Source organism: Onychomys torridus, chromosome 3, assembly GCF_903995425.1.
Source record: "Onychomys torridus chromosome 3, mOncTor1.1, whole genome shotgun sequence".
Classification (NCBI taxonomy): domain Eukaryota; kingdom Metazoa; phylum Chordata; class Mammalia; order Rodentia; family Cricetidae; genus Onychomys; species Onychomys torridus.
The window spans coordinates 142,630,077-142,653,797 of NC_050445.1; the positions used below are offsets into that span (position 1 = coordinate 142,630,077).

Consider the following 23,721-nt stretch of genomic DNA (forward strand, 5'->3'; position numbering starts at 1 on the left):
ATGCTGCAGAATACATTGTAAACAATTTCATTTCTATAACACTCACAGCCAGACATTTAAACACATATTGAGAATACAGTGCATGAAAACTAAAAGTAATCCATGCTATGAAAACAGTGGCTTGCTTAGTTAGGTGTGTCCCCCAAGAACAGTGGGGGCACTTACTCAAGGGAAAATGAGACTCAGCCCAGTTCCAAATGGATTCCTCTCCTCCAATCAAAAGTGCCAGTGTTTGTTTCTTCAGGCCTGGCTTGACAAGCTTTTGTCTTACCCAATATGGCAAAAGAAAGTCTAAACCAACCCTTGTCTTCCACATCACCAGTTCTGGAGTTCACAAAGCCTGGGACAGTACACCATTGGCCTCTTGTGGGTTGTGCTGCACATTACACTTTGGCCATATAGGCATTTGGATTTGGTTTGCTTTTTTTTGAGACAGGACCTCATGTATCCCAGGCTGGATAGTGCTGTCCTTGAACTCCAGACAGATCTTCCTGCCTCTGCCTCCCAGTATTGGGATTATAGGCATGAACCTTGGTGCCAGGTTCAGGCCAGCTTTGGTGGTGACTGGTGCCTGAGCTACTCCCAGTAATTGAAGTTTTTTCTGTCTCTACACTGACTGTTCAGAGAACTGGACCTGCATCTCTCCCGTGGGTGACTGAAAACAGGAAAAGGGCTTCGAATCTGTTTAGCCCTAACCCTTGGATCCACTCAGTTCTGGATGTAGACTTTTTAGTAATTTAACAGCTGGGCATGGTGGCACATGCCTTTAATCCCACACTCAGGAGGCAGAGGTTGGCAGATCTCTGAACTGAGGCCAGCCTGGTCTACAAAGTGAGTTCCAGGAGAGCTTCGGCTACACAGAGAAAACCTATCTCAAAAAATAAAAATACTTATAATAGTAGTAATAAAAATTTAGAAAACATTTTGTCAAGAACTATAACATATGCTATGGTGCTTTAAATGATAATGGCATAGGCTAATTATTTGAATATTTGGCTCCCCCTTGGTAAAACTCTTTGGGAAGATTCAGAGGTATGGCCTTGTTAGAGGAAGTATTTCACTGGCATTGGGCTTTGAGGTTTTAAAATCCCATACCACTTCCAGTTAGCTCTCTTTCTCTGTCTCCAATTTGTGGATAAGATGTAAGGTCTCAGCTACTGCTCCAATGCCCACCTGCCTGTTGCCTTGTTCCCTGCCATGATGGTCGTGGGCTCACCTTTGAAACGGTAAGCAAGCCCCAACTAAGTGTTTTATTTCATAAATTGCCCTGGTCATGGTGTCTCTTCACAGCCGTAGCAAAGTAACTAAGACACATGGCTACTTCAACCTAGATGTGTTTGGCCTTTCTCTAGTTCTTCAGAGTGTCCATCAGCCCCTGACAAGAAACAGCAGGCCACAAAAGAAGAGGAGGTGCTGGAGTTAGTGGGGATTGCTGCCTAGTCCCAGGAGAAACCCAGGTGTGCTGGTTAGGTGTGTCAGCTTGACTCAAGCTGGAAGAGGGAACCTCAGCTGAGAAACTGCATCCAATAGATTGGCCTGTGGGCAAGGCTGGGGGGTATTTTCGTAACTGAAATAGCTGTGGAAGGGCCCATGCCCCGTGGGCTATGCCACCTCTAGGTGTGTGGTCCCGAGAATAAATGAACGCATACAGAAAGCAATGTTTCTCTGTGGTTTCCACTTAATTTCTGGCCTCAGCTTCTTTCCTGGTGGACTGTCAACTGGAGGCTGATAGTTACATGCCGAGTTGGTTTTGGTCATGGTGTTTTGTCTCGGCAATGAAAACCTAACTAGAACAAAGATCATCACAGCCCCACACCAGCGTCACCAGCGCCCCCACCCCTTACTTGGCAGTTCTGTGAACACAGATCCCTCTTCTCTACCCTTTGGCTGTTGCCTGCACCTTTTCCTACCCCAGCTCTGTCTCTGGAGTTACTGGCCTTTTCCAGAGGCAGCCGAAGGGGCCATTTTTTTGGTCATGGAGAACCCAAAGAGTGAGGTTGCTGGGGTCAGTTGCCGGACAGGGAAACTAAGAATTCTTTCCTTGCTGGCCTTTCTACCTTTACCCACTTGCTAATCCAGAAAATTCTCAGGAGACATCCAAGCAGATTTAATTCACGTAGCCTAGCCCAGGCCAGGTGCTCAGATAATAGGAAAGGGCCTGTGGGGAATCATACTCTTCTACAATAGTTTTATACAATAGTTTCGTTCATTCGCGCATTTGGACCACAGGATTCTAATCTCTTGCCACTACCACTGCCAGCCCTGGGACCATCCTCCTGCAGCAGTACCAAGGATGCTGGTGTCCTGCTGGCAGCGCGCATCATTTCAGACCTTAGGGAAACAGCCAGAGCTGTAGCCCAAGTCAGTCTTGACACTCATGAGGACCTCTGTCAGTGAGCGGACAAGCACACTTGCTGCCATCAACAAGAAGGGTTGTCCCCTCATCCAGAATGTGTACCTGGGCTTGCTACAGGTGTCCAGGGGGAGAGATCCCCGGGGTCCCTGTTGAATAGCAAGAGACAGATCAGCACAAGAGCCTAGGATAAGACAAAAGTTACTGGGCATGTTGTTCCTAGTGGCTTAAGGCGGGGATGGGGTGGGTCTGGGTGTGAGACGTCAACAAATATTTTTAAAAGGGAAGAAGAGGAAAAGACAAAGAGGAAGGAATTGGGGGGGGGGAGTGGGAAAGGCGGTGACAGTTGGGATTATAGCCACGAGAGCAACAGCAGTGGGGGAGGAAGAAAACGCACCAGGTCCAGTGACAGTGAAAGAGGTCATCGTGCTAAGTGAACAGAGCAGACACAGAGCACACATCCGAGGGTCATGTGCAGGGTGGGATGCGGAGGGCGCGTGGGGATGCAGATCTCCTTGGCTGGGGTTCGCTGTGAGCCCCACTCTGCGAGCCCTGAAGGTGATGTCAAGATGACCAGGCAGAAGAGAGATGGTGCAGAGAAGACGGAGAAGTGTGGCTCTCTGTGTCTGTGAGTGTCTGTGAGCACTGGAGTGGTGCTGGCTTGAAGCTAGTAATACCAATTAATTTAATTGATTTAAATTGCTTAAAGGCAACTGAGTTTAAAAAAAAAAGTCAGAAAAAAACTAGTGAAGAGAGGAGACAAGATGGAACTTTTAAAATTTAGTCTTCGTTTCTTTTTTCAATGTTACTTTTTAAAGTTTGTGTGCCGCGTAAGACAAAAAAGGTGGCCGGAGGGACAGCCGTGGGTGCTGGGAACCGAACTCTTATATTTTTGGTTGTGAGCCTAGCCTTTAACGGCTGAGCTATCCCTCCAGCCCGCCTGCAGGGGCGAATCTAGATCTGATGTAGGCAGCAGGCGTGGCCAAATGCTGTCGCCATTGAATATTTCACATCTCCGTTCCGTGGGTTTCTGCCACACACAAACAAAAACCGAACTCTTTGCAAGCGATCGTTTCTGGTCTGGGCGAACGCTGCTTACTGCTTCGTCCGTGCAGCACCAGCGAAATGAAGCCTCAGGGTCGGGAGGGCCGAGGACACGGATTGGAGTGAAGGGATCGTGTCAGGAGAGGAGTGTGGAGCGAGGACACGAGCTTGTAAAAGGAGAGTGGGGCTCGGAACTGTGGCAGGTACAGGGATGTTTGGGGTGGTGTGTAGGCCGGTGGATTTGTTTTCGTGTTGAGGTTAGAGAAGACGGAGAAAAAATGGGAGGGGTTTAAAAAAAAAAAAAAAAAAAGTGTATCCCAGGCTGGCCTCGAACTCCAGATCCACCTGCCTCTGCCTCCTTCAGCAAATCCTTCCGGCCTGCGCCACCAGAGCCGGCGACAATGTGCGCTGTTAAAGTACTAGTTAGCTATGAGTTAGATGACGTCACCGCCCACCGAACACTGGGAGGAGTGAAGAGTGAAAACCACGTACAATGCCCAGCTCGCCTTTTCCTGAAACCGCAGTCAGCTAGGCTCAAGCGCGCTCTCCGCCCGGCTCACGCACACTCCCGACCTAACATCAGCTTCCCTTCACTCCAGGGAACCGCAACCCCACGAGCCCCGAAGGCCCCTGCCTCTCCGCGCCCCCTGCTGGTCACCTCGGGAAACACACTCCCGCACCTCCTGGCGTGGATTCATCTGCACTCGCTTTCTCCTTCCCGTCGCTCGTTTTGCTTGTTGGTGCCTGGGGCTTTTTCTAGGTGACCAGACACTATCGCTCCAAGTAAAAGAACTGCAGAATTAGACCTCTAGTGTGCTAGTGAGGTGCAGGGTCAGGGAAGTGTGATAAGGTCTCAGGATGCCTGTAACCTCGTGTCTTTAACGCTGAACTCCAGTTTTACTTATTTCCTCCTTAGTGTCCTCGCCTCTCTTGCACAACCTGGAAGAGCCATTCGCTTTCCAGCTGGTTCACGTGGATGCTGTGAGGATGAACTGGAAACGTCCGAGCTCCTTCATGCAGAATTAGAAACCAGGAATCTTTCCTCACTGTGTTTTCATCTTAATCCTCATGATGGTTAGTGAGGTTTGCAACCTTCCACCTGCTCCTTGGGCATCTTTATGCTGCTGTGATACTTAACCTTGATTGTCAGCTTGCTAAGATTTAGAAACTCCTGGGAAATTAGCGGAGCACATCTCTGAGAGGACGTGTCCGGTGGATATGATCAGATCTTGAGGGTTTTAAGGGAATGAATGGATCAGTCTCCAGGTATATTCAACAGATGATGGTATTTTGAGAGCGGGTCACAGGTAAGAGACCGTGGCCTGATGGAATCAGTAGTTCACAGAGAGCATATCCTAAAAGCTGCATTGCACCCTGGCCCTTCTCTGTACACCCCATTCATTCTCTTCAACCTGAGATTCTTGTCCTTCCTCTATACCAGTAACTCACAAATTTGGGCCTCATGGTGTCCCCAAGTTCTTGCATATTCCTTTTTAAATGTATACTTTTCTTTGTTTCAGTGTTCCGGTTGCTCTACTCTGTCTCCAAGTCCTGACATTCTATCTTCTACTTGATCCATTCTCCTAGGAAGGCTTTCTATGGAGTCTTTTCAATGTGTGGTAGACTCCCTTGAGACCCAGGGCCACCACAACCAGAATGCAGCCACAGCACCCAGCCATGCCCTAGCATGTACAGAAACCTCGAGACATCTCTGTAGCAATCCCCTCTTTGCTTAGGAAGCCTTCCAGGAGGCCTTGAAGGTCGGACAAAGAGACCACCACTCAGTTTAGTCTCCACCTAAGAGCTACGTGTGACCTTGCAATACTCCCCAAGCCCTCCTTGACAATAAAAGCCATTTAAACCCACACAATGGGTTTAAAGTAGCCCTTAAAATATATGTTCCCAAACAGATCTCTGTCTGGATAGGATCTGGTCTGGTTCTTTCCACCAGGACTTGAATCCTCACACACAATAAAAGCTGTTTGCCTGAAGATGTCCAGTGTCCTGTACTCTGAGTGTCGCTAACAAACAGGTTATTGAGGTTTTCAGTTCTATCTCCATTTCAGACTGAGTTTCCCTCAATATTTATGCCTCTTTATTGAGTGTGCCTGCTCCCTCAGTACTGACACAGTGAGGACCAAATGTGCAAACAGGCAACAGGAACCTTTTGACAGGGTAACAGGATGCTGTCACCCACAAAGTTCACTCTTGAGAACTACATGGTTGAATCAAAACCAAACCAAACAAAACTCAAACACAAAATATCTCATGTTTTAAGTAAGTTTTCGATTTTGTGTAGGGCTCATTGTGGTCCATGAGATTGCATGCAGGGTTGTAAGTAGGTATTCATGTGCCCATGTTGATGGCGACAGGACCCAAATGACCTCATCTTGTAGAAACCACAGCCTTGCCTGCTTGCCATCAGGAAGTTAAACGGTGAATGGTGTGTGCATAGATGGGACTGGGCATTCTTCAGCCGTAAGCAGGAAGGGCCATTTAGTGTTGGCCTCCCGCATGCCACCCCCACTGAGGAAGACCCTGAGATTCCAGAGCTATATGAACCACTGCCAGCCTCATCCCTAGCCTCTAGCAGCAGAAGCACAGAGGATGCTGGGGGTCCTGATGATTGCACGCATCAGACGTAAGCAAGGTCAGAAGGCGGCCTGACACCAGGAGACAACACAAAGCTCCTCCCTAAAGGTCAACCTCCACACAAGTGGGACCTTTCTCATGGCACAGTGGCTGCCGGAACAGGAAGTCTTGCCCTCCTGCATGTGGACCCTGAGACTCCTACAGGTGTCTGGGGAAGAGAGAGATCCCTAGGGGCCTGTGAATAGTAAGGGACAGCTCAGCACAAGAAACTTCCAAAGACGAAAGATGAAGACAGTTGTTATCAAAGGAGAGGTGTAGGAGGAGAAGGAGGGAGGTAGGGAGAAGAGCTGGGGGGAGGAAGAAAATGCACGAGTTACAATGAAGATAAAAAGAGGTCATCATGCTAAGTGAATAGGGCAGACAGGGAAGGACAAATCTGTGTATCAAATGCCGTGCGGAGCAGACCGTGCGGGAATGCGGGTCTCTGGCTGGCTGGTCCCGGTGACCCCACACAGTGAGCCCTGAAGTTGGTGTCAAGCAGATCCTTGCGCGCGCAGGAGTAGAGGACAGGAACCCAAGGGTCGGGAGGGCTGAGATGGCAGACTGTAGGGAGGGGAGCGTGTCCGGGGAGGAGTGCGGGGTGCGGCCGTGGGCAGGCGCGGGGGTCGGGCGTGTGAGTCGGCGCGTGGGCCAGGGCTTGGGAGCTGCGGTGCGGAGCCGGCGCCTGAGTCCGGAGGAGCTGGTGCGGGTTGGGTGGGGTGGGGACGCGGGCAGCCGAGCGGGATCCGGGTGTAAGGAGCATGGGGAGCGGCCTTGTGGCTGTTGGAGGTGTGTTTGTGGGTGTTGTGTAGCCGCCGATTTCTGTAGAGTTGTTGAAAATTGGAGAAAAAAAAATGTGTATCCCAGGCTGTCCTCGAACTCCAGATCCACCTGCCTCTGCTTCCTTCAGCAAATCCTACCGGCCTGCGCCACCAGAACCGGCGAGAGCAAAGGCTGTTAAACTACTAGTTGATGATACGTCTCAATAACGTCACTAGCTCCACCCTCGAAGGGGCGGAGCCTTAATTGTAAAACTACGCCCCAACTTCTAGCAACCTAAACCCGAGCACTGCGCAGGCCTCACGCACACCCCAGACCTCACGCCCTCCAGGAACCACAGCCTCACAAGGCCTGAAGGCACTTCCGCTCCCGCGCCCCCTGTCGGTCTCCTCAGGAAACACTCACTGCGGGGCAGCTCCCGAGCCTAAGCAGCAGCTGTGAACTGACCTTTGCTAAATTGTTTCAAGATTCCTGTGGCCTCATTTGCCTATTTATTGTCTGTTGACAGTGCTTTTGATGTCACATCCAAGAAGTCATAATCAAATGCAATGCCATTAGTACTTTCCTTTATGTTTTCTTGTAGGAATTTTAGAACGTTAGGGTTTTGTTTGTTTCCGTCATTCATTCTGAGTTAATTTTTGTATATGGTGAACAGTAAGTCCCAAACGTCCGTGGTCATCCAGATCTCCCATCATCATCCGCCCAAGAGACTGTTCCCTCTGCCCCCACCGTGTAGTTTTGCTACCCTTGTCAAGATCATATGTGAACATTTAATAATACTCTTTGTTCTGTAATCTTTTGCTTTGATTTATTTTCTCTATGCCAGAATCATACTTATTTCGCTATTTTAGGTTACTAATATGTTTTCACATAAGCCTAAGTCCTTCAGCTTTTTGTATTTTCAAAGTGTTTTGAATGTTTCAAATCCATGAAGTTCTAGTAAGCATTATTAAGGTTTTGACAGGAATTGCTTTGAATCTGTTATCCCTTTGTTATTATGGCTGTCTCAATATTTGTGTATCCAACTCATTAACCCAAGATGTCATTTATTAGTGTTTGTTTTAATTTCATTCAGCATTGTGTTCTGACTTACACTATATAAAACATCCACATTTATAATTTGGTTTTTCCCAAATATTTTAGCCTGTTTCAGGTATTAATGGACTTATTATTTTAGCTTTCTCTTCAAATTGCTCATTGTAAGTGATGTACACAAGGTGACTGTGGTGGTTTAAAGAAGAAATGTCCTGCATAGTCTTGAGCATTTGAACACTTGGTCCCCAGGGGGGGGGGGTGTTTGGGGGGGCTAGGAGGTGTGGCCTTGTTGAAGGAAGTATGTCACTATGGACAGGCTTTGAGATCACAAGGTCCCTACTTCCTGTTTGTTCTCTCTGTTGAAGCTTGTACTTCAAGATGTGAGCTCTTAGCATCCTGCTCCAGCTACCATGCCTGCCTGCTGCCTCTGCCCTGCTACTGTGGACTCTAATCTCTCTCAGAGACAGACAGACAGACAGACACACACACACACATACACACACACACACACACAGAGAGAGAGAGAGAGAGAGAGAGAGAGAGAGAGAGAGAGAGAGAGAGAGAGCTCTTTAGAGATGGCTCAGTGACAAGAGTACCTGCTGCCAAGCCAGAGGACCCTGAGTTTGATCTCTGGGACCCATGTAGTAGACTTTTCCTAGTTGTTCCCTGAGCTCCATATGTGTGCCATTGCATGTGCATAGGTACACACATGTACATACACACACAGAGATACAAATAAATGTAATTTTTAAAGAATATGTTCTCTGCTAACAGAATTATTTTATCTCTTCTCTAATATAGATATCTTGTTTTTTTTTTTTGTTATTTTGGTTTTTTGTTGTTGTTTTTTAATCTCTTTTGTGTGCCTATGGCCTCCGGTCCTATGTTGAACAGCAGTGTGTTTATTGGCCAGCAGGGGTAGGCACACTTGTTCTGAGTTTTATCCCATTGAGTAAGAAATTAGCCTCTAGATTTTTATAAATGCTGTTCACTGTGTTAGTGGAGGGGCTTCTTCCCCTAGTTTGTTAACTGCCTCACTATCAAGTGGCCTGTGATCTTGTCAAATGCTGCTTCTGTGTTCCCTGGGATGATCGTGAGACTTTTGTCTTCTCTCTGTCGACATTGTGCATGTGCTAAAATGTCCTTGTGTTCTACATTGGTTGAAATCAGCTCTCTTGTCTATCAGAGGATTTAGTAAGCTGAATGAAAGAAGTATAAAAGGCTAACAAAAGGTCATACATGAAGGGCATGACCTGGGGATGGATGAGAAGAGACCAGAAGCTCAGACAATACGAACACCACGTCATGATGCAGTATTCCATTCTGCAGTCTAAGTGAGCTCCCTGACATCAACGAAAAGGCAGTTTCCAATCTGATATGCCTTCCAGCTGTGGCAAGTGTGTGGTTCATGACTGTTTCCAGCTGCTTGTTACAAATAATTTAAGTGTCACAGTTTTAAGTCAGGATGAAAGCTTTGGAGTCACCCAGGCTTCACTATACTCTTTACACAGGAGTCAGGGGGAAGGGGAGGTTGGGATAACTGCAAGGAGCCTGTGGTTGATTTATATTTTTAATTACATTTATTTATTTGTGTACTTGTGTGTAAGAGTAATTTCATTTCATTTTATAATGATGCAATTGAAATTATTAAGCAGGCTGTGAAAGCTGAATCTGGAAACATGACCTTCTCTCTGAATTCAAGTCAGTCTGTATGACTGGCTTCAATGTTCACAACCCCAGATAAAAAGAGCAAAGACCATCCTTCATACAAATAGAGATATGTTTGGGGTTTTGACCATTGCTTGCTTACTTCTCTGAGAATGGTACTAAATAACTTTGAAATTTTATTCTTTATTTAAAAAAAAATAGCTAAAACAAACAGAACTCAAAACCCAGAAAATGGCAAAGCTGGGTCTTCTGTGGCCAAAAGGGAGCTAGCTGCAAACGACTGGGGAGGGTAACTCTCCCTGAGAGATTCCTTAGCAGTCCACTCCATGTGCTGAGGGCAGGTGCGGCCAGATAGGACCGGCCTTACCATTAAACAGGTAGAAAGGACACTTCTACAAAATTATCCAAGCAATCCCTTCATAACATGAACGTGGAAATTTTCTCAAAGAGATTCCATGTAAAAAAGCCGCTGTCACCCTGTGAAGGAAGCGCGTTTTCCAGGTACTGCAGAAGCACAGCACAGCAAGGTGGTAAAACCCCAAGTTGTTGATCTTGGGGTTCGTGCTTTCCAATTAAAAGGACACATCATCGACAAGATGGACATCATCATTTTCTGATAAATGGATGCCCATTCATTTGGGAGACTCTAAGAGACTCCCACAGGGGCCGGAGGGACAGCCTGGCCGTTCAGACCACCTGCTGCCCTTGTAGAGGACCTGGGTTTGAGGGGACCCGATTCGGTTCCCAGCACCCACACCAGGTGATCCACAGCCCTCTGTAACTCCAGCTCCAGGGCACCCAACGCCCCTGGCTTCTGAGAGCATCCACACATGCAATTAACAAATAATAAAAATAAAGACTTTTCAGAAAGAAAACTGCCTTGCAACCGATGGAATACAGTTCACTCTCCAGTGCCACGCATCTCTGTTGCTTTCTGCTTGTTCATTCGGATCTGGCCTCCGACTGTCTTTCAACAAGCCACAGAGACTCTGAACAACTTCTCCGAGTGTGCCCATGTGTCTTCTTCCCCCTACTGTGGACACCCGCCCCGGCCGCACCCTCCCGCGACAGTCTTCTGTCACTCAAGGAATTCTTTCACACCTTTTCATCATCCCACAGCGACGCTGTGACCTGTAGACCTGTCCTTCCCTGTCTCTTCTTGCTGTTCGGTAGCTGTCCTATGAAATCGCATTTTCGCAGGGACGACATCACCCACAGGGGGAGAAAACTGCTGTCATGGGTTGAAAATGTTTCTTTTCTCCAAGTGTAAGCCTCGCTCTATACAGAGCATGATAAATAATCACATATCTATCTCTGTGACATTAAGATTTGGGTATGATTTTTACAACAAAATGCCTTTTAAAAGGCAAGAAGGCACTTTAGGGAATAATATAAAAAAAATTGAGAAATACTGCTTTAATAGTTCGGAAAATGGATTTTTTCTTTTCTTAAATTTTTATTTATTTTTATGATTTTTGGGGATATGGGAATAGGTCTCAGGGTTACATGTATGTGAGGAAGGAAACCCTGACCAATGAATTTATACCCTCCACCTGGAAAGCAGATTTCCTTTTCTTTCATGGAACTTTTTTACTTTTATGTATTTTTCTATTAATTGTCAGCCTGACCAACAGAGAATGTGAACTGTATAATCTTTGCCAGTTTTGTACAGTGATACAGCCCAGGCCCAAATAAATAAATAAACACACAATCACAATCCTCTTCAGTAAATAAATCTATCTTGAACTTTAATGTACCATAAATAAAAAAGTAAAATGTTTTTAAGTATATGTGAAATTTACAGAAACAAATCATACAGGGACATTTTGGCCTAACACTCTACACTTGCTAAAATTAGTATATAATGAACTATGATACAAATGAAAGCACAGGCTTGTGAGCTATTTGTATTCTACGTCTCAGAGAATTCATAATTTATTTCTCAAAAAAGAATCCTTTAGTATTTCATCATTATTCTATAATTTATATAAAACATTCTAAGAACTTTATCCTTCACAGAAAGAAGATCACTTTTCTATATAACTGGTGAACTGGAAGAATTTCAAACAATAACTATAGAGTATTTATAATAAATAATATTGGAGCTGGAGAGATGGTTCAGTGGTTAAGAACACTGGTGGGTCTTTCAGAGGACCTGGGTTTGATTCCCAACACCCACATGATAGTTCACAATCATCTCTTACTCCAGCTCCAGGGGATCTGACCTCTTCTGCTCTTTCCAGACACCAGGCATACAAAAGGTACAAAGACATACATGCACACCAAACACCCATACACATAAAATAAAATTAATAATAATAATAATTTAGTAAAAAATTCAGGCAGCGTTGTGTATCTAACTAAACACAGGAGCTATAGCCAGATCTTTGTCAGAGAGACTATCACTATGCTTAATGTTCTTATTAACAAGGAGAGATTGAATTTCAAAGATGTTCAATTGTTTATTTGATTGAATTGATTATTTTGAGATCAGGTGGGCAAATAAGCACTCCCAGTGCAGTTATTATCTTATTGTGTGCATTCACTACATACATACACACACTAAACACACACACACACACACACACACACACACACACACACACACTTTCTCTCTCACACACACACACACACACACACACACACACACACTCACACACTGTATGCATATGGCTTCTCTGTTTAGAAAAGACTTGTGGGGCATGATGGTGTACACGTTTAATCCCAGCACTTGGGGAGGCAGAGGCAGGCAGAGGCAGGTGGGACTGGGTGAGTTTGAGGCTAGCCTGGTAAACAAAGCGAGTTCCAAGACAGCCAAGGCTATCACATAGAGAAACCCTGTCTGCGGTGGGGTGAGGACATAAAGACTTCTAGTAAACACTATCTACCTTTCACAGACGTTGCTTCATCTGCACAGCCAGCATAAAGAATTAAATATGAGAAATGGCGAGTGGCATTGAAAACCATACTGTTTCCCACTTCAGCCCTGGGAAACAAGATTTCACTGAGGATGTATTTGTGAGAAACAGCAGGTATTATAACTGCTTGAGAGGTTAAGAGGTTAAGAAGTGAGCTTGTTTAGACCAAGACATTCTCTGAATTCGTTTTTATGTAAATAAAAATATCCTGTGATGCTAACACATCATTAAAGCAACCAGACAGCTAAGATTATCTGTTGTATTCAAAAGGACTATCTACTGCTAAACAAATCCTTCCAAAATGTTCTATATTGAAACATCACTCGCTTTCTGACTATCCATTACAGCGCAGGGGCTGCCAAGGCTCCACCAGGTGGTAAAATGGAAATTTCTCCCCATTACGCTTTATTTTCAAAGTTGCAGCTGTGCATTATGGACACAAGGCGGCGACAGACTTCCCTTTAAATGTATGAGCGGTGAAAGTCAAAACTTGGTGGTTAGACAAGTCTTCTACTGCGGAGTCTAGGAAGAGAAATGTGCGAAGATGCCTTAGAAGGCTGGGAGCCCTGAGAGGATTCACAAAACAGTCGTCACACACAAGTTGTGCAGAGGCCAGGCGTGGTGGTGCCACCTTTAATCCCAGCAATTGGGAGGAAGAGGCAGGCGGATCTGAATAGTTACTAACTGATTAAATTCCCTTACCTCTTCCTTTTCCATCCTCCATCCTTGAAAACTGAAAGTAAAACCATTTCACAGTTTTTCTTTTATTAGGACATAGGCACAGAGTGGGATTTTTTGATGGTAGAGTGAGTACCTCTAATTTTTAAGAACTCCCTTGCTGTTTTGCATAGCGGCCATGACAGCTTTCATTCCCACCAAGGTAGGCACTTCATCTTTTTCTGTATCCTCATGAACATTAATCTCTTGTTTTGTTTTATAATTGACGGGAGGCAGGGTTGGAATACCATACTTGGCATAGAGTTGCGGTTAGTGTGTGTGGATAAACACTGACTCAGATCTGACAGGTGAGAAGTGACCACCTGTGGCATCTGAATTAGACCTGATATTTTACAAGTCCTCCTGGTGGAATTTCACCTTCATAGCTGGAGTTCCAGGGATGATCTCAGTAGGATCCTACCCAGTAGTAAATTAATGATGAAGCAGAAAATCCAACTCTTTGTTTGTTTGTTTTTGTTTTTTTAAGACAGGGTTTCTCTGTGTAGCTTTGTGCCTTTCCTGGAACTCACTCTGTAACCCAGGCTGGCCTCAAACTCACAGAGATCTGCCTGCTTCTGCCTCCTGAGTGCTGGGATTAAAGGTGTGCACCACCACCCAGTGAAAATCCAACTCTTTGGGGTCATGGGAAAACTTTGCACCCAATGTGGCTTTTAGGGTTACTTGATTTCATAGGTAACATCTGTGTGTGAGATGAGTCGTGAACAATCAGGAAAGACTCAGCTCATCTTGAACAGTGTCAGAAAGTTGTTACCAACACCATACCAGGAGGCGAGCATGCACATGATAATTTATGGGACTATTTCCTTCAGATTTGTGCTCTGATGGTGTTATTGTGTTACTGAAATGACTAAGGTGACACCATCCTGTCCCAACATTACTTTGTGCCTGCCTGGTCACTTCTCAGCCTTCCACCTCCAACAGCCACATTCACCTTGGTGATACTTCTGGGACTGTCCATGACCTTGACCATAGTTCAAATGTATTGTGTAGTGTCTGGAAGATAGCACCGAGCCTTGTAAAGAAAGAAGAAGTTACTGGGCAAGTTTAAATCCCTCACTAATGTACCTCCCCAGCACTGCTGTAATTATGATTTTGTCTTTTAAAACACTGTACCCTTGAGCTCAGGCACCAAAAAACATTTCAGAGGTGCAAGCCCATTTGTGTCTGGCCATTAATAAAGTACTCAAAAGGTTTAGCTGGCTTAATCAGTGTGCTTGTCAGTAACTGTTGAATGTAGACCATTTCATCACCAGATATCTTAGTGAGGGTTTTGTTGCCATGATTAGCACCATGACCAAAAGCAGCTTGGGGAGGGGAGGATTTGTTTCAGTAAATGTTTGGGAAAGTCAGGTGAAGAACTCAGGGCAGGAAGCTGGAGGCAGGAACTGAAGTAGAAGCCACTGGGAAGGCTGCTTACTGGCTCCTCCTTGCTTGCTCACTTTGCTTTCTTATATTATGCAGGATCATTTTCTCAGGGGTGGCCCTGACATGTCAATCATTAATGGAGAAAACGCCAGACAGGCTAGCTCACACTCCAGTTTTATGGAGACGGTTTCTTAACTGAGTTTCACTCCTCCCAGACGAGCCCGGCTTGTGTCAGGTTGGCAAAATGTTAGCTGACACACCGGGTAAAGATTTCTCCTCTCATTTTGTCTTCTCACAGACAGAATTCAGCTAAGACACAGTGTGGGCTCAAGTTTATTTAGCAAAGCAAAGAAACTCAAAGCAATAACAAACTCCAGAAAGATACTGGAGCCGGCAGGACTGAAGGTGGGTGGCAGCCCACTGGGCTGTGTGTGGTGGAATTTTTGAAAATTTCTATGGTTCCCCCTCTCTTATGTCAATGTTGAGTTCCTCCCCTGGGGAGCCAGCTTCATTTATTTTACTCTGAGGAAATGGTTCCAGGGCCAAGATGTCCCCAGGGTTTCCCCTTCCCTGATCTTCAGCATACTCTTTGGTGACCTATAAGGTCACTGGGAAAGTCCCCTGGTGCCTTAGTTTCTTATGTGGCAGGAGGAGCCCAACCGCAGGTTCAAGGGGCATTGTAACCTCAGCAGACACAGGTCACAGCTGTTGACCCCTTGATTGACTCCCTGGTCAGGGGGTACCTAACTAGAAAACGGTGGGTGTGCATGACCCCGCCTCCCTCCTGCTCGAATCTGCTTAGCTGCATGCTCTTAACATTTAACAAACATCACTATTTTAATGGTTGATTTAAAGTGCTGCTTTTCTCTGAAAGGTTTCCCTAAGTAAGTGGCTTCCTAAGAATTTTCACAAAATGAATTATTCTTTGAGTGTTTGTACATTGAAAATTTTCATTATCAAGTATTAAAACACTTTATTCTCAGAAAATAGGAATTGAGAATTTATTTGAATCATGATAATAAGTACTTCAATTTAAGTAATTCAATCTGAAATTGAGTGATTAGAGTATGAAGATGTCTATTTTTTAAAGAAATTGTATGCCTCCTTGTAGATTCAGTATTCTTCATTTTTCATGGAAAATTTGGCAAATTTTCAGAAAAGGGGACACTGAAAAGATCTATCTTTTTTAAAACTCAATTTCCCCAAGCACGGGAAGAAGAAATGCTGAGCGAACTAGAGCGGAAGGGACTAGTGGAGTGGCGGGAAGAGTTAAGCGTGCCTTAGTTTACTTTCCTGTCACTTAAGCAGAAAAGTTTCAAAGAAGAAGCTCATCTCTGCCAGTTCTGGAGCTGTGAAGCCCAGCACCAAGACGCCAGCGTTGGCCCAGGGTCTGGGGTGCATCACGTCCTGGTGGAGACATCACGTGACCAGCGCTCAGTTTACCTAGGATTTTGTAGGTGCCATCCAAACCACTGTCAGTCCTTTCCCCAAATCCCTTAACCAGTCAAGAGCAAAGGCTTCAATCAGTGTTCTACAGCCCAGCAGGGTGACGGCTTGTGGGATGGGGGTGGGATCAGGACTCTGCAAACACAGGCGCAGAGGCCAGCCAAGGCCACACAGACTTCAGAATGGAAGCCAGTGCTTCTCAGTTGTCTGGGCTTCTTTCCATAGAACACTTCTTTTTGGAATAGCACATCAGCATCTCTGTCCCCTTTACAGAATGAAGAAACTGCACACGGGTATCCGTAAGAGTCAGTGTTTTTAGATTCCATGCTTTGTGCCACTAACTGTATGCTGGGGTGAGGGGGTGGGATGTCAGCAGCCTAGACAGATTGAGTGCAGAGATCTGGTGTGGATGTAAAGCAATGGAGATGAGATTCACAGTCGGGGGTCATTACACGTGGTTTCAGAGACACGTTTTGGTTCCTTTTGGCAGATCCAGTTGTTATCTGAAGCACAGTCCTCAGAAAGCACTTTGTCTTTCGAGAAGGAGGCACAGCTGTCTTTTGTAGTTTTACCAGTGATTTGGAATCTGAGGAGGAAGAGAAAAGTCACTCTTAGTGCTTAGCATTTTCTCATAATTATCTTGAGTTGGCCATCTTTTCCTCTGGACTTCTAGGGACTGTAGAATACGTTGTTATTAATCATAGTAAACATAGAGAAACAACACGCATCAACATTAAAGGTAAAGGTTTATCTGAATAAATCTCCAGTATAATTTTCAACTTTACTTTCAACTGGAGAAGAATTCTTTTAGCAAAAAAATTAATATTCATATGATATAAAAAAGGAGGAGGTTTGGAGACAGGATTGAACCTCATTCTGCTGCTAACATCTCACATAAGGAAGAAAGCTGTCTCACTCTGCGGAGCTTCCGTTTCCTAAGAACATAGGCTATAGCCCGCCAGTGCCTGGGGAAGGGGTTCTTATTATATACATGAGAGTGTGGCATCAGTTAAACACAGACTGGGCTCTCAGGATCTACAGAGGAAGGAGGCTAAGGCTGCGTCAGTCATGGTCCCTTTATTCCCTGTGTTTGATTTAATACTCATGCCTGGCTCCCATGGCTCACTGTAGGTATGAAGGAGACTAGAATTCAAACACAGCACAGACGAAATTAGAGCTAACTGTAAGGCAGAGATGAGTTCAAGATGCACTGATTCATTGTAAACAGAAGGGGGTGGGTGACAGCGGGCGGAACTTCCTCTCAGCTGCCCTTTTCTCCTTCTCTCATTTCCTCATGGAGCCCCTTGGGCCTGAGAGATTAATTACTCTCACCCAGCTGCCTGCATGCTAATCATACCGTAGACTCCCCGCACTGTAAATGGTCCTTCATCTTATTTCTTCCATGCTTCAGGATTTTTCTTCAGTTTTAAAGATAATTGTCTTAGGGCTGATCTGTTAAAAATGCCTTTAAAGCTTCCAAGGCCTTCTTCTACCAGGCCTTGGGAGATTACTAACATTATTTTATTAATTCCCCAAATAATCATGCAGGGAAAGTGATTACTTTTTCCTTATCTGAAAACCAGGGACAGAGAGTTAAAACAAAAGTGGAGTTTAACTGATGCTCTTTGTACTATAGCTTAGCAGCCTCTAGGCTTACCTGACCACTGCTGTGTAATCAAAGCATCATTTTATACTCATGCTAAAATGGCAGATGGACTGAGCTTAATCCATACACTTCAGCTGTCTTGCAACTTTATTATTACTATGAATCACAATAAAATAAGCACATCACACACACACACACACACACACACACACACATTGAAAAGTGCTATGCAGGCTTCTGGGTGAGAAGAGTGATCAATGTCCAACTTAGCTGTGGATCTCACAAACTATAACAACAACCTGCTTAAACCACCAGTGTAATAGTGGCAAGACTATTATGGAAGTAACCAACCTCTTTCTGACTGGACTTCAGGCCCCCTCTACAGGTGGATTCCATCTATAGGCTGGAATTCATGGCCAATCCCATATGGGAACATACTACTGTTGTACGGCTAAATGAGCATGTTTTGAAATGCCATCTGAATACATAACTTTATACTATTGATTATTGCTGCTCTCAGTCTTCAGCACAGAAACTTCTTTTTGTTGCGAGAAATGATTAATGTAGAATCTCACAACTGGTCAAAATGCTAAGAATAAGTGATTGTTGAATGCTCAGCCCTAAGTGGGGCATCTGTATCATCACCCCTACCTCCTGGGTCAGGAAACACCACAGAAAAGGAGGCAGAAAGAATGTAAGAGCCAGAGGATGGGGAAAAGTGAAGAAAGTGCCTTCTGAACTTGACATGGTTGGTGCACTCAAGGACTCATAGCTGCTGTGATTAGCTGCACAGGACCTGCAGAAGATTGGGACTGGACAGCCAACCTTCTGCTGTGGGATAATGCTTTTGTACACTGGTTTAATAAGATGCTTATTGGCAGGAAGTATAGGCGGGATAAGCAGACAAGGAGAATTTTGGAAAAAGGAAGACTGAAGCAGGGGACACCAGCCTGCCATCCAGGGAACACTGTGTAATGTCACACAGGCAAAGCCACGGAAAATGTGGCAACATAGAGATTAACAAAAATGGTCTGAGTTTAAGTTTAAGAGCTAGTCAATGGTAGGCCTTAGCTAATGGCCATGCAGTTTATAAGTTATATTAGCCTGTGTGTGTTTGTTTGGTTCCGAGTGGTGTGGGATTGGTGGGTGAAAAAGATTTGTCCTGACCGCAGACCAGGTGGGCCACAGGAAAACTTGCAGCTACAACCTTCTATTACAGGTGGAAAGGAGATCTTGAGACTCCAGACTTCCCTGAGGATATGGGCAGTTAATAGTCGCTGGGTGAGGAAATGTTGTTTTCTTCAGTGAGATAGTGATTATTCATTTGCTTATACTTCAGTGAATAACCTCCAATTCATGTTCATGCAAGAAATCACAATTAAACTCAGCAGGTCACAGACACTGTTGTGTAGCAATTTCCTCTGAACTGAAACATTCTGTTCTGGAGGGAGACTCATTAAGATTCAGAAAGTTGGCCGGGTGGTGGTGGCGGCGGCAGCAGTAATCCCAGCACTCAGGAGGCAGAGGCAGGTGGATCTCTATGAGTTCGAGGCCAGCCTGTTCTACAAAGCGAGTTCCAGGACAGCCTCCAAAGCTATAGAGAAACCCTGTCTTGAAAAACCAAAACCAAAAAAAAAAAAAGATTCACAAAGTCTTAAAGAGAAGTTCCTTAAAACCCAGGAAATAAACAACTCACAAGTCTTAACAACAAGCTCCTGAAACTGACCAAATGCAGGAGGCCTTTTACTCTCAACGGTTTTATGAACAGTAAGGACTGATGAGAAGAGGAGACTCTCCAACTAGTTGAGCTGCCTACACACTGAGTTGGCACCAGGGCTGGGGTGGGTTTTCAGTGATCAGCTGCCTTTATGTTATCTATGCTTCTGTAAATACTCCCTCATTCATACTCTTATAAGTAATTCCAATTAACTCACTGGTTTATCAAGTTGGACTTTGGTAGTACTGTTATTTTGGTCTGTCATTGGTTCTATATCTGGGGTCAATAGACATTTGACCACATCTCCACAGAAATAGTGTCACATAACACACACACACACACACAGAGAGAGAGAGAGAGAGAGAGAGAGAGAGAGAGACAGAGAGAGAGAGACAGAGAGAGAGAGACAGAGAGAGACAGAGACAGAGAGAGAGACAGACAGAGACAGAGAGACAGAGAGAGAGACAGAGAGAGACAGAGACAGAGAGACAGAGAGAGAGAAAGTAGAGGAGCTTCAGGAGCTTGTTGGGAAAAAAGAGTTTTGGTGGAAGAGAGAGAAAGATGTGAGAAGGAAATAGTACATGAAAATGACTAAAATTCACTAATTATTTGGATGAAATTAGTAAGGAATAACACAAATCAAACCTTGCTATGTATTAAAGATATAATTTAACATCAAAGTTTTATTTCTTTATAGATACTATGTAGAAAATAATCTTCAGTGTTCCAGTTAGTTTTATGTTAACTTGACACAAGCTTAAGTCATATGAAAGGAGAAAACCTCAATAAGAAAGTGTCTTCATATGATAAGGCTGTAGGCAAGTCCTGGATTCTATAAGAAAGCAGGCTCAACAAGCCTCAGGGAACAAGCCAGTAAGCAACACCCTTCCATGGTCTCTGGGTCAGCTCCTGCCTCCAGAGTACCTGTCCTGTTTTGAGTGTCTGTCCTGGCTTCCTTCAGTGATGAACAATGAGGAAATAAACCCTTTCCTCCCCAACTTGCTTTTTGTCACAATAATAGTATCTGTAAGTAAGATACCCAGAAAGCATTGAGAAAAATCAGGATAGATTTTATGAAACAATGTGTATATTTTTGTTTTCATAAATATATTCTAGAACAGAACAATTGTTTTTAAATAATCCTCACTTTAAAGTCTCATTCTTTGAAAAATTCAAAATGTGGTCCTGTATACTGCCAACATTTGCTATCTAGGTAAACTTTTTCTGTTTAACAGTCTCTAATCTTAATACATTATCATTATATTGTATATAAGCCTACATTTGTTTTATTATTTTAAATGAGTTCCAGGACAGGCACCAAAACCACACAGAGAAACCCTGTCTTGAAAAGACAAACAAACAAAAAAGATAAAAGAAAGAAAGAACAATTATGTGTACTGAAAGGTTCTAAGTAGCCATTTCTCAAAGGAATTAGTCTACTCCCCAGCCTTAAAACTCCATTGCATCCTTCATATATACATACATACATACATACATCATACCCACAAACATACATACATTGCATCCACATATACATACATGCATGTATATATACACATGACTTTATGAAAAGCTGGTATCATTTCATACATGGACAATTTCAATCACCTTTGGAATCATATTTTCAGACTGTTCTGAACCTCTTTAATCTTTGGTATCAGTGTTAGAGCCCTGACATGTCCTGAAATGAATATTCAGGTTAGCTCCTCCAATACTCACACATCAGAACTTAAAGTAGAGCCATTTATCCACTTCCAGTTCTTGTCTGTCAATGCGTAACTTAGTCCAATCCAAAATGAACTGCCTTTTTCCTTTGCTGAGTCCTTTACAAATCTCTACAATCAAAACAGAGTAGAGAACTTAATCCTGAGTCTGTGTACTGGTGACTCATATTCTCCCAGCCTCCTGAAACCTAGTTCAAGTGTCCCCTGTATCTGTCCTGAGTCCCCAGCACAGTTAATTCTTGCTCCTTTGAGAAATCTGTGTCAGTTATTGATGATCCTAGGACACTCACCTTGCATAAACAGTTATAGGATCACATGACCATGAGCTTACATAATGTAAAGCCTCCACTTCCTTTGCATGGAGGAGCCGTTAAGTCTAGGACATGAGTGTAGCTTCAAGAACGTGTGACATCTCTGTTAAACAGAACAACTTACCAGTTCTTCTTGGTCTTGAATGAGCAGCAAAGTGGCTCCTTTTTTTTTACAGTCAACTAGACCTTCCTTCCAAGTATTGGCATCTTGAGAAAAATGTAAGCATTTATCTCTGTGTGGCAGCCAGTCTTTTGGGCACTTTAACTTAGCTGGACTCTCTGAAGTGAGAAGGAGACATGGAGTATTTCTACCCTGTTCTTGCTGCACCACATCCAGTTACACACGGTAGTTGCTTTACTAACACACACTTATAGTAACTTATGCTAGGACAAGATTACTGTTATGACATATCCAAGAAATAGAAAAAACAGAATTTATTTTATTTTTGTTTCTATTAATTAACTTCAGACAAAATCACTGATATGACATGCTTATTAAAACAATCAATTATTCCTTATGGGAGTTTGAATAAGAATGGCTGCCATAGGTTCATATATTTGAATGCTTAGTCATTAGGGAGTGGCACTACTTTAGGAGGTGTGGCCTTGTTGGAGAAAGTGTGTCATGGGGAGGGGGGGACTTTGAGGTTTAAAAGCCCAAACCAGGTCCAGTGTCCTTCTTAACCTGCTGCCTGCAGATCTAGATGTAGAACTCTCAGCTACTTCTCTAGCAGCATGTCTGCCTGTATGCACCATGCTCCCCACCATGATGACAATGGACGAAACCTCTGAAACTGTAAGCAGACCTCAGTTAAATGCTCTCTTTTATAAGAGTTGTTGTGGTCGTGGTGTTTCTGCACAGCAATAGAATACTGACTCTAAAGCATTCCTCTAAAACATAATAATATTTTGGTATATGTGTCAGAGAAAGACAGAGGGGTTATGTGCATGTGTGTGCAAGTACATGTGCCTATGCACATGCAGAGGCCAGAGAAGGATGTAAGGTCTCCTCCTCTATCCCTTTCCACCTATTCTTTAGAAGCAGGGCCTCTCCTTGAACGTGAAGCTAATGTTTTTTCTGCAAAGCTGAAAGTCTCAGTGACTGTCCTGGGGTGTTCATTACCTAGATGCTGGGGTTGTAATTATAGTTTTCACACCTGCTCACAAGTACTCTTGACACTGAGCTGTTTCTTAAGTTCCATATTTTACTTTTTAAGTTGCTATTTGTAACCAACTATGCTAGCAAGATGAGGCTACATGGTCAGATGGCCAAGATGCTAGATTCAAGGTTGCTTATCTTCATTGAAGTTTCCAGCAGCATCACTTACCAGTCACATGACTTGTGACAAGTTCTTAACCTTTTTATGCTGCAGTTTTCTCAAACATAAGACCCAAAGTGATGTGAGCTTTGACTGAAGGTAACGTGCTAGTGATCAAATACCAGGATATCAAAATTACCTGTTGTTTTCGTCATGTTCTCTTGAACATCCACACTGCTTTTTTCTACTGATGTTTTTTGTAATAATGATAGCACTAGTAATAAGAAAACACAGGAAGAAGATGAAATGTACATTCTATGTGCACTAGAATGGATATTGTATCTATCACTTCAGGAAATGAAGTCATCTCAGCAAGCTTGAGTATGGGCAGGAGACTAGCAACATGTTAACAATGGACCACTCTGGAGACAATGACTAGAGAACAAAGAAAAGAGAACAAATGGATTCACATGCTGTTCGCAGGGTATCTAAAAGCATTGCTGAAGCTCTTGCACTGCTTGAACCCTAAACTTCTCCCCTGTGGAGCGAGTGTACTCACACCCACAGTGGAGAAGGTTGCTGGCTGCCTTCTGGACTTTAGTAGACACCTAATAAACTCATATTTAGGCATTGTGGTTTTCACTGTTATTGACCTCTTGTCACATTTGTGACCTTTTTTAGAGTTCTAGCTGCACATGTGTCATCCCCATAGTGATTCTCAAAACAAGTAAGAGAAATGAGACATCATTGATCTTCCCACAGGCTCAAAATGGACAGATCACGTGAAGAAGCCGAAATACAGTGGAACTAAAGAGAGATTTTGTTTTGTTTTTCTTTCTTACTTTTTAAAAAATTCTTAATTTTAAGTCTACAGCAGCTGGTATTCCCAGGCAGTCTCCCATCCAAGTACTAACCAGGCCCAACCCTGCTTAGCTTCCAAGATCAGATGAGATCAGGCACATTCAGGGTAGTATGGCCGTAGACTGTTTTGCTTTTCAAGGCAGGGTTTCTCAGTGTAGCCTTGGCTGTTCTAGAACTAGCTCTATAGACCAGGCTGGTCTTGAACTCACAGAGATCTGCCTGCCTCTGCCTCCTGAGAGCCAGGATTAAAGTCGTGCACCACCAC

General features: G+C 44.1%; 1 protein-coding gene, 1 long non-coding RNA gene and 1 other non-coding gene across 3 annotated transcripts in view; 1 reads left to right on the top strand and 2 right to left on the bottom strand.

The window, feature by feature from the left end:
• Positions 1 to 3,358: 3,358 nt before the first annotated feature.
• Positions 3,359 to 5,356, top strand: LOC118580685. Its single transcript, XR_004944553.1, has 3 exons — positions 3,359 to 3,600; positions 4,314 to 4,704; positions 4,918 to 5,356. It is a non-coding gene; the product is annotated as an uncharacterized LOC118580685 (long non-coding RNA).
• A 10,939-nt stretch (positions 5,357 to 16,295) lies between these two features.
• The window catches only part of LOC118580599 (killer cell lectin-like receptor subfamily B member 1B allele C), a 32,040-nt gene continuing 24,614 nt past the window's right edge, over positions 16,296 to 23,721 (bottom strand). Inside the window, exons 4-7 of the mRNA XM_036182424.1 lie at positions 22,795 to 22,869; positions 21,461 to 21,615; positions 21,021 to 21,136; positions 16,296 to 16,564 (exon numbers count right to left, since the gene is read on the bottom strand). Coding sequence (XP_036038317.1) covers positions 16,411 to 16,564; positions 21,021 to 21,136; positions 21,461 to 21,615; positions 22,795 to 22,869 — 500 coding nt within the window. The 3' untranslated portion in view covers positions 16,296 to 16,410. The remainder of the gene's footprint in view (positions 16,565 to 21,020; positions 21,137 to 21,460; positions 21,616 to 22,794; positions 22,870 to 23,721) is intronic.
• On the bottom strand, positions 23,461 to 23,579 carry LOC118580913. The gene has a single exon (XR_004944575.1). It is a non-coding gene; the product is annotated as a 5S ribosomal RNA (ribosomal RNA).